Source organism: Hydra vulgaris, chromosome 11 (assembly GCF_038396675.1).
Source record: "Hydra vulgaris chromosome 11, alternate assembly HydraT2T_AEP".
Taxonomy (NCBI): Eukaryota; Metazoa; Cnidaria; class Hydrozoa; order Anthoathecata; family Hydridae; genus Hydra; species Hydra vulgaris.
Genome location: NC_088930.1, coordinates 33,413,166 through 33,425,093, shown reverse-complemented (window position 1 = coordinate 33,425,093; position 11,928 = coordinate 33,413,166). Strand labels below are relative to the sequence as shown.

General features: G+C 30.0%; 1 protein-coding gene across 1 annotated transcript; it reads right to left on the bottom strand.

The window, feature by feature from the left end:
• Nucleotides 1–7,753: 7,753 nt before the first annotated feature.
• Nucleotides 7,754–11,065, bottom strand: LOC105844134 (uncharacterized). The gene is made up of 2 exons (XM_065810835.1): nt 10,582–11,065; nt 7,754–10,386 (listed from the first exon to the last, which is right to left on the bottom strand). Exons 1-2 carry the CDS (start codon nt 10,594–10,596, stop codon nt 7,957–7,959), a joined length of 2,445 nt encoding a protein of 814 aa, XP_065666907.1. The 5' UTR covers nt 10,597–11,065; the 3' UTR covers nt 7,754–7,956.
• Nucleotides 11,066–11,928: the final 863 nt, after the last annotated feature.

Here is an 11,928-nt window from a genome sequence, read left to right as displayed (position 1 = left end):
ATGGCTAATATAAACCTTTAAGAAATTAAAATGTTGTAAAATTGTCTTATTAGCCTCTTATTTCCTTTTTACATGATTTTCACCACTTATTTTTCAATACTTGAAATACTTGAAAAGTAAAATTTTGCCATTTTCATGGTAAAATTAATATACTGATATCAAAATTCACAATAGGGAAAAAATTATATCAGTTTTAGAGTGCTGAGGGTCTCTAGATTACATTTATAAAAAGAAATTAATCCAATGAAGAAGTTAGTTTAGAGGAGTTTTGCTCAGCTCTGGCCCACGGTGCACTGTATACTTGATATTGTTAACAGAAGTCTTAACTTTAAGATGAAAAATTAATATATATGACATTGTTAACACAAGAGAATCTGTTGAAAAAATTCAACAGAAACTTATTTGTATTTCCAACATAACAACTAATCTTTTTTAATCAGGCAGAGCAATAAATGATGATTTATAAAAGCGGAACTTTGAGTTTGCCAGATAATTGCCAGGTTTTAGCAGATAATTGGTCAGAAACTGACCGGTTGCAAAATCAGACCGTTGAAGAGTGTATTAGTTCAGAGCAATCAGAGCTAGAATAAAAGAACTTTTTATCACAATATCAGTGGATTGATCTTGTGATCAATGTACATCATCTTTGTAGTCAATTTTTTACTCCAATCGTGAAATATGACAATCTTTCTTGTTGTCATCCTAAAAGAAGCTCTTACTTTATTTTAATTAGCACAAAATTTCTACTGCCACCTGTGACGGTGGGCCAAACAATAGACAAACTCATAGCAGTTGATGTCTCAAAAGGAACTAAATAGTTGTTTTCATTAAACATCAAAAGTATTCTTTTTAGAGCTCCCAAATGATTTTAAACTCTATGATGCATTTTATCCATCAATTAAGTCTAGTTTAGTTGTCAGAATCTGTAAAAAGTGCAATACCTACTTTGCTTCTCAAGCCATGCTGAAAAAGCACGTTTTAATTTATTCTTCAGCTTCAACACACCCTCCAACCAAAAGGATCTGAAAACTTTGTAACGCTATCAAGAGTCAGAGAGAATTGATGGTAGTTATTGCTCTGCAGAAGAGTTTGAAAACTGCGGAGTGGTTAGTTGAAAATGAAGTTGACGTAACGAATTTGATTGTACCTCAGAAGGAAAATAACCTTTTAGTTCGTTTCAATCAAAGATCACTTCAACGACCTGGGAAGATGACGATTGATTGAATTTATATTATAGATATAAAACAATTTTCCTTTATTTTCTAATATTTAGTTGTTATTATTTTTCATTATTTGGTGAGATTTTTACTCCTCTATCATAGTAAGCTACCCAGCAAACACTACGCATACAAAAAACTTACAGTGTACGTTCAGTTTACGTTCTGAACCTTTTTGTAACCAAAATATATTTTTTTGGTCAGTGTGGAACGTTCAAAAAACGTCTGAATTATATTCGGAAGTGTGATTTTTTACAATAAAACACAGATCAAACGAACGTTTAAACTAAAATTAAAATTTCGTTTTATTAGTATCGATCAAAAACTTACTTTTATATAGAAAATTTTATCAAAAACTGTATTTATAGTTTATGATAAAACTTTAAATACTGTCTAAATGAACTAATAATTATATTTTTTGGCGCTACTCGACTTTCTCCACCCCCTTCCCCCTGTTTTTATGATTGATTATGATAGAATACATTATACTGATTCAAAATCAAATAATAAAAACATAGGTCTGAAAACTTGAGGAAAGTACTCTAACTTGATGTTAAAGTATAAAAAACCATATTAAAAACGCTAATATTTGCCATCTTTGTCATACTCAAAAAGATGGTAGAATATTAGCGTTTTTAATGTGGTTTTTTACACTTTAACATCAAATTAGAGTACTTTCCTCAACTTTTCAGGCCTATTTTTTTATACGAATCAGTATAATGCGTTCTATCATAATCAATCATAAAACAGGGGGGGGGGGAGGGATAGAGTAGCGCCAATTTTTTTGCCCAAATTTGTAAAAGGTTTAAAGAAACAATATTACAAAGTAATACTTATTTTTAATCAACAATATTATTGAATAAAACTACTCTAAGTAATCAATACTTTTTACAAATTTTACTGTTATTGCCACAGTTATTAAGAAAATTAATTTTTTTTTTACATTTCATTTCTTTCAAAAGAATTTTTCATAGTCATAATACGTCCATAAAGTACGTACGCTTATAGGGGTCTTCAAAAAGCGTACAAAAGCGTATGGGGGGGGGAGGAGGTGTTGAATATAAAAGTACATACGCACTAATTAAAAAAAGTATTTTTTCTTAGTTAATGCTTGTATTTCTAACTTATCACCACTCACAAATACTTAACTATAACTAGATGCTTTTCAACAAATAACTAGATATTATTAAATATAATAATAAATAAATAATTTTTTTAAAATAATAAAACCATGACCGTCACTATGAAATGACAGTTGGGGAGGGGGGAAGTATACTTGCCCTTAAAAAAGATCTAATTATAATTTTCTTTTGGAAACTTCTTTTTACCAAAGGAACTTAAAAATTAGTAAAAGAAGTTTAAATTTAACAATAAAAACAATCAATCTTATATAAATATACAAAGTCTTTGTGTACGAGAACATAGTTATTATTTCTTAAGTATAAAAAATGTCACGTTACAAAATTGCATCAACTTATCTAAGGTAATTTTTTTGATAAATATAATAAAATAAGAAGCTTGAGAAAACTGGAGATTATAAGTTTTTGAAAAGTATTTCAGCTAAAAAGATGCAAGCAATCAGTTTAGTGTTTGAAAATTTTTAACTCTGAACATCAAGGTGACAGTGAAGTGTATTACTTTTCAATCATTTAAAAGATCGTTTACACAAAATAAAGCAAAAAAGACTTGTTGAAAGATTTGTGTAGTTGATCTTTAAGCGCTTTTGCTGGCAAACAGAAAACTTTTAAAAGCAACAAACTGGCGAGGATGTTTGTTTGGTACCTTTAAAGTATAGGTTGTGATTAAGGGCAGGGTGATAAATTTTTTTTAAGTAATCACAAATTTAAAAAAAACTGTTATTTTTATAGGTTTCAAAACATCGTTTTAATATTGTATAAATAAAATTATTAATATAGTCTTCATTAATCAACTAATATAAATTGTTGGTGATCTAAATCAAAGGGTGATTTCACCCAATCAAATATGTTTTCAATGACATGAATTTGATCAGAATTACTTTCATTTACTGTTAAACGAGTATCATTGTTTTCATCGTCATTTTTATTTTCCTCAGAAGTAGTGTTGATTATGTTTCTAAATACGCATTTTTGACGCTTAACACTTGCTTTAGAAGCGTGATGAATTTTGTAGGTTTTGCAAGTTTTTTGATCAATTTTTTGTTGTGAAATTGATGTGCAGTACAAATCAAAGGAAGCTTCCATCGAAATTTTTGAACCTATATATCCCAAGCGCTGCACTAGAGAAGAAAAGTAAGGTTTAGGAATATTTCGTGCTATCTTTGGTTCAGGAATAAAAATTCCTTCAGCAGCATGAGACATTACAACTGGAGCTGGTAAAAAATGTTGAGGATAATATTTTTTCCAGGAACTTCGTCAAGGTTTACAGCAATTCAGAACATCACACTTAACGATCATTAAAAAATTTTGACTTTGTCTTACGTGATTTTCGATCCATTTTGAATCTTGCTCTGGTATTGGTGACAGTTGGGAAGGTTCAACATATTCAGCACAAACAGAATAGTTATCAATTACTATATCAGATCATACCTCAGCTAGAGGTATTCTGCAGCTTTAGCAAAAACAATTTTTTCTAAATCAACGTAAATTTTTTTCCAGATGCATTTAGATGTATCTCAAAATAATCATGTGGCAAAATCCTGCTAACTCTCGACTCGTTCAACCCTGTTATATGCTGAATAATGAGGTGCATGAGTTTCTGATAGACATCCAAATCTCATTTTATAAATCTTAAAATTGCAACTTGCAATGGTTTGGGAAACCTTGGGTTTTCATAAGGGCCTCCATCACATGCAACAACAAATATAGGTTTTACCTGACCTTCTGGAGTACAGATGTGAAGCTTAAAATTTTCGATTGGAACAAGACGTTCCAAATCACGACCATGATAAAAGTAAAAGCAGTGCTGCTATCATGCTTCATAAATCTAATAGCAATATACGTTGGTCAAGAATATGACACTGCGTCAGCAAATTTGTTTGGATCAATAATACAAGCTGCATAAACAGACGGTATAAGTTTATGTCTGGAAGCCACTAAAAAATCATGATCTGGCAAACGTTCTTGATGATCAAGATGCATCAAAATTGGTGATTGTTTTGTTGCAGCTGCTAATCCTAATTGTACTTTGGCGGTGTCTTCTAGACTTAAATATAAGCATGAATCTGGACCAAACATTGAACAAATTTCATCCAGCTGGTCTATCATTTTTTTCTCTATTGAATTTAGAAAGTTTTGATTTTAAGTAGGGTGTGTTATCAACAATATCATTAAGTGTTCGTTTCAAACTTGCTCTGCGTTGTCTTTGACGGATCGCGTTTCATTTTTTTAAGACCGATTTGTTTTATTTTTACTTGCTTTTCTACAAAAACTGATTTTATCTTAAGTTCGTCAGTTATCAATCCTGCACGGCGCACATTTACCAATGTTAACAGCTGCTCTTTTAACTGCGAAATTTGTGTTTAATTTTCTCTTGTTGTGGAGTATGAGGTTTTGTCGGCTGATCAATTGGTACTTTTGTCTGTGATTTATGACTTTTTTTGAATATCAAATTTAGAAGAAGTAGCTAGTGTTTTATCGATTACAAAATCTATTTTGTCTGCTTCATCGGATGTTAACAAAGCTTTTTTTGTGGCATAGCTTTTGCTACTTGTTGGTAAATAATTTTGTACTTTTCATTATTGTTCATTTTAATAATTCCGCCTTCAAACTAATTTCAACTGACTATTTAAAGCACAACTTAAATTTACATCGGATGATGTAAATTTAAGTTGTGCTTAAAATAAAAAACGTTAAAAAGACGCCCAGAACGTCTTTTAAACGTTTAAAAGACGTACTTTCTAGACCAATTTTGTCTAACTGCACTTAAACGGAAAGTCTCATATAAGTCTTTTTACGACGTCTTTAGAACGTCCTAAAAGGACGTCTTTAAGCGTCTAATCTAGAATCAGTTTAGAACGCTTCCGAGACGTTCCGTCTGATCGTTCATTGTATGTTTTTTGTACGTTCCCGTGTTTGCTGGGTAATGCTTATTGCTTAGCTTACTATGGTAGAGAAGTTACTTCTGATTTAATTAAATCAGATGCATCTCTAACATAATGAACTAATCAATAGGAAACGAAGTCACCGATGTCTTTGAAAGTGTTATAATTTTGAAGCGGAATTCCAAGATCAACAAAGCTAATAAACTTATTTGAGAGCTTATAATCATGCGCTAAATTTTCGCTTTTTTTTTTTAAAGCTTGCTTTTGTATATTTTGCTACCAAAGGCGTTACAGTAAGTCAAATTAATTCCTCTTTTTTGAAATCAATGTCTTTTCTAGAATTAAAGTGTGAAAGGTTATTTATTTTATTGCAAACATATAAAGAGCTATATATAACTGTAAATTCATCGATTGAGGCCAACAAATTCTCACTTACAAGTGGAATGCTATTTGTCTAACTGAACGTTTTACCCAAGAATTACTTTGGGAAGCAGCGTAGCAGGTTGCCGAAATGACCCGTAACTAATGCTACAAAACGATGCGGTCTGTAGCATTAGCTACTAGAAATACTATAGGTAGAAGCGCGTTTAATAAAAAAACCGTTACAAACTTAAAAACATGTTTTCAATTGTTTATTAAACTTTATATTTTTTTAAAGCTCTTTGCGATGTCCAGCCTTACATTTTTTTATCTAGATTTTAGTTTATATTTAATAGTGATGCCTTCGGCTCAAGAAAATGCTCGCATACGAAAGTAAAGTTTTATCATATTTTTAATAGGTTATGACTAATATATCAGAACCACATTCTATTAGAATAGAGTTATAAAATCTCACTACTTCTGTATCTTTTAATAGTTGCACTGTCATTCTGTTGATATCAATTTCATTCAAATGATCAATGTTTATTTTATTTGCAAGAAATTGTTATTCATTTCATGATCTGTTGTACTTTTGGTAAGTGTTATTTAATATGTTTTGATTTTCATATAATTTGGATATAAATTTTTCATGAGGTAGGCCAATTATCTGAAGGAGAATTGACCATGATACTATCAGATAGAATAACAACACCAAAAATAATGCCACCCCTCTTTTTGTTACAATGTGTAATTCTAAATCAAAAAGGAGACAATAACGCCAATAATTTTTCGAGGTGTAAAACCTGTGACAAAGAAAAAGTTTCGCTTTACGGCGCGTCTCAAATTAGTAATTTTATAACTATGTTTGAAAAAAAGAACGAAATTAGCTGGTATATTCTGCTAATAGTGTTAGTGTGTATTGCAAACCTTGCTTTTTTATCCAAAAAAAAAAACTAAGAGTCAATAAAGATTTTGCAAATGGAAAACTGCTCATAGACCAATTAATGAGCATAAGCGATCTGCTGAACTCATCAATGCCGTTTCAGTAATAATCACAATTTCTTTAAACAGCGTCAGGAGTGAATACTCCTTGTATTGGAGAAGTCTCTGGCATTTGGTGGTATCTTTTATCAAATTCCTCTTTTCTATGTAAAAATTAATAATATTTATTTTATTTTAATTTATCTTTTTAGCTTTTTGGTCTATTAATATATACTATTATCTTGGCCTATGAACAAAAATCTAACAAGTTATTTTTTTCTCAACGCATAAAGTATCATCTGGATTCTAGATTGAATTGCAAGTCTGTATCGAAGAATTCAAATATTCAGCTAGATCTACTAGCCAAATATTTTCCATACGCTTGTCATTCTTTGAATCTGGTTGGTGTTGGTGAAAATATGCGTAAAAGTTTAAAAAAAGTTTTTCAAAGGCTAAATGGTCTGCACACACAGATGCATGTTCTGCTCGTCAAACAGACAAATTCTAATTACAATTTATAATTATTAGAATCTACTTAAGACATCGAGGTCCGCTGGAGAAGAAATTTGATTACTGAGGACGATTTCATCAATGCCATTTCAGTAATAATCACAATTTCTTTAAACAGCGTCAGGAGTGAATACTCCTTGTATTGGAGAAGTCTCTGGCATTTGCACGCCAAAGAACGTTTAAAAATCTACCTAAACAATATATCTTTTTTCCTAATAAATGTTTGCAATTCAAGAGCTATTTTTCAACTCAATTTGAATTGGTACCGGTAAAATTAAAAACCAAATCATCTGGATTTTTTTTTTGGTTGTTTGATTAAAAAAATTTGAATCCACATTCCCTAATGTTAATATTGTTCTCAAGGGTGTTTCTCTCTGCTGCTTGGATTGGGAGACTAAAGAGGCCACAACATTTACTTTTTTGGGGAAGTTGGTGGGGGCAAGTTGACCCAAAGACGCTTGTATATATACCTGTATACCGAAATGCAAAACGGCTATTTATTAGTTTTAAGGCATACGGTTATTTGTCAGTTTAATGGGTTACGGTTATTTATCAGTTTTATGGGGTACGATCATTTGTTCGTTTTACGGAATACAGCCATTTGTTAGTTTTGAGATACCAAGCATTTTTAAAGAAATCAAATTGTAAAAAAAAATTAAAAAAATTAATTAAAAAAAAAATCTTTAAAAAAAAAGTATTTACAAAGGATTTTGCGAAAATATAAAATAAGTTTCGACAAGATTTTGTTTAAAAAGCTCTCTAAACGTCGTTTCAAAAAACTTACTATGATACTATATATGTCAGAAAAATCTTGTTTTGATTGTTAAATTAATGGTTTTCAATTCGTAAAATTCCAAATTATTTACTTTAGTTTTTTTGCAAAGTAGATGTTAGATGGGTGGGAGAATAATAGTTAGTCGGTAACTGAGTGTATGTTATGTTGTCTTGAATATAATTTCTGCTAGAATTTCCAATGAAAGATAAAGTTGTAACGTAATAAATTAACCAAGGTTGTATTACAAGTGTTTGTGGCAATTTAATCGAGGATTGTAAGTTGTTAAAAAGTAAATTAAACGTGACATTATAGCTTCTGTCAATGCAAAGATTGCTTAGTTCGTAAGAAATAAACACAAAATCTTTTTTTCTTGTTAGTAGAATTAGACACTTTGAATCTAAAAACCTCGCTAGTGTTGTAGATTTAAATGACGGAATTGATAAAAGTCGAGCTACTTCGCGTCCGGCATTATATTCGTTTTGAGATTCTTTTCTACAAATGCAAAGTTCAATATCTATTTCTTTATCGCGACATTTGCTAAAATGCTGATATATACTTACACGATGCCATCGTGTGATAGCTACACTGCTATTATGTTTATTTGAAAAAGCCGTCACCGATACTTCAAACAGTTCTTCATCACGATATTTGTGAACAACAATATCAAAAATATATACCGTATTATTGGAATTGTCTTTTCTCTTTCGAATTTTGTCAAAGCGTTTTCCTATTAACCTTTCACAGTTCAAATATGCAGTATTGTTCAACGATGTTGTAATTATGTTATTTAAGTATCCTAGCGCATATTCAGCTAACCAATAAACTTCATCATTCGAGTCGGATAAGTTTTCATTCCAGCCATCACACAAACAAGACATAAACGTGTACATAGGTATGTCACTACAATAACGCTCAAGAGATATTTCAGTTAGTAAACCTGATTGAAGCGACGGATGCTCTGAATAAATGTTCATTAATGTATGAAATAAATCAGTGTGTGTAATAAGACGTTGTTGGTTTAATTTTAAAGCGGTCATTCTTTTCTCTCCAAGTACGGCTTTGGTTTTTTCTGGTAAAATCATAAACATCATTGCTTGTCCAATCTCATGTCTACCCGCTAAATAATCCCTTGAAAATTTTGATGTTTTTGGTCCATGATCAGAAAAAACTATAGTCAGAGTGTTTTGAAGTTGAGCTACTTGACCGAGAAATCTTGCTAATACAAAATCGTTATGAGCTATTCGTCTTCCTGTTGTTTCGTGACCTGTATTTAAATGAGTGTAAATAAACAACGGATATGCCTCGTTTATATTTTCAGCTGCTTTTAAGTATTTATATGTGTAGTTCAGATAATATTCCGGTAAATGGTAGCCGTTATAACAAACCTTAGATGGGTAATTGAATTGGTTTGTTGTTCCATAGCTCTTAAAAACTTCGCAACTCAAATGGGTTAAACCATAGCTATCAACAGGTAAACGATCGAGTTTTTCTTGAAGAATGCGCCAAATATTTTGGTAATCGTATGTATTATAAAGTAATTTCATATTATGCTTATTTTCAGTAATAATAGCTCCCCATGGATCATACCAGCAACTATCTTCTTGAAGGATGGTCTGGTATCCAATTTTGCTAAATTTTCCAAACAATGATTCTATGCCATAACTATTTTTTTCATCGTCCGAATCCTGGTCAACCATTCCACTGAATAACGCGCGCATATTTGGAAATGTTCTTGGAGCTAAACTCTGGAATAATTCAAAATCATAAACAGTAACTTTTGAGCTTATATTTTCTAACTGATGAACAGAGTTGGGTAGCAATCTATAAAAATGTTGTCGCGATACTGAATCTAGTAAAAGTAGATTTATATTCATTTTTTTGTTTTCAATTTTTTTATTTTTAGTTTTAATAAGAGGAGGTAAAACCAATGCTTGCTTAATGAAAAGTCGTTGATTTGCGCACGTAATAATACAAAAATCATGTTCATCTGCTTCCTTTATAAGCCTACGAATAATCCGTTGAATTTCAGTATTTGTTCGAGCAGTAAACCATATTGTTGGGTCCATCATCAATCCATAATCTGGCTGCATCACACCCACTCGAATGACGTTTTTACCGCAAATTCTTGTATTACAGTCTAGTTTCCATTTGTCGCGATTAAAGTCATGCGAGTCGCGAAATTTGCAAATGTCATAAATATATTGGGACGAAATTATTTTTGGACACGAATAGTCAAATGTTCTTACTCCATACCATTTTTTTGCAGCTTTACAATCAGCTTCAGATAAATTTTTAGGTTTGCATCTTCTATTACTGTTTATTTCATTTTGTCTACTAGAAAGATTTAAAAAAAACGAAGGACATTTGCTCAATTCTACTTTTGGTTCTTTTACAAACTGCATTCTTTTTATTTTCGAGAGAAAAGATTGATAATTTATTGAAGAAAAAGTATTGAAGCCACGCATGTAATTAAAAAGTAGACATACCAAAGATAAACCAACAAACACTTTTATAATGACGCGCTTTAAAAGAAAAAAAAAAAGTATTAACACATTCAATAGAACACCCTGATAAATTTAATTTAGCACAGAAAAAGGAAAAAAAAAATTTTTGTTGGCAACCAATTAAAAGTTTATTTGAAAATTATGTATTTATAACAGAATATAAACAAACTATATTATAAAGAAGATAGAAATATCAAAAATATACAAACTTACTAAAAACTTGCGCATGTCAAATACTCAATTTAAAAACTAATCATTTTTCTAAACTTTTAATTCTTTTTTAACTGTTTTTGACTTTTGATAAGATAAAGTCTTTAAAAAATTTTGTTAAAATACAAAATATATTTTAAATTTGTTAAAATACATTTTGTTATGGCACGCTGCTCTGCAAACATCCTTTTGTACCCAATTCTTCAGTGTTTTGGTTTAAACTATGCTCATGATACATAAAATCTATCCAATCAAAAATTTAGTTTTGTTTTTCAAAAATTAAGATTGGATAAAATAAGTCTTTTATTCAGTCCGCACTTTATAAAAGTTTAGATGTTGTGGATGGTTTGATGTAGTGTTCTTAAAATACGATTGAAGAATTAGGATTAAAATTTAGAAAATAAAACTACAAAACAAAAATTGTATTTGTTTTAAAGACGTTCCAACCTTTTATTTTATCTTTAATATTTTATTTTTTTTCTTTATTAAAACTTTTAAGAAATTGACAATAGCAAGTATAATTGTTGTTGTAAGATTTTGTCTATTTGTAGAGTTGTTACCGTTTTATTGCACTAAATAATTATTGTAAAATAATGTCTATTTATAGCGTATGTTGTCACTGTTTTATTGGAATAAAGTATAATGAAAGTACAACACAACTTAAAAAATAAAAAACACCATTTAAAGAAATGTTAAACTTGATCTTATTTTTAACAGCAAAGTTGAACCGTTGTACCGTAGAAGAGCAGTTGCTGCATAAATGTAAAACTTTTCTGAAAAAATAATTTTTAAATGATAAAAATGCAGGAAAAGTAAACAAGATTTAACTAACTTTGAACAACTTATAACCATAGCAATAACTTCTAATCATATAAGCTTGCGTAAAATGCTTAACTTATTACTTACTTAACTTACTTAACTAAAAAAACTAAAAACAACTAAAAAAAAATTAATTTTTTTTTTCCATTTAATCACAATTTTATTTAGTTTACTTTTTTAAAATACTTTATGCGATTATTTTATGTTAACGTACTTACTATAAACGTTGAATTGTCTTCATAACCATTATTTTTTCTTTTTCTCATTTTAAATAAAAAGGGTTTTATTATAAGTTTTCTAGAAACTTTAGCAGTCGGTAACGTTGGCAGCAATATGCCAAAATGTATCAAAACAGTTAAAAAACTAAAGATATATTTTCATAGTTTTATATCAAAAGATATGTTTTTGGACTAAAACTGTTTCTGGTATCATAATTGATAATTTCAGTCGGGTTGCTAGTTCATTTGGTCGGTTTTCATTTTTTAGGAATATTGCATTTGAACGTGGTTCATAAATACACATGTTCAATAT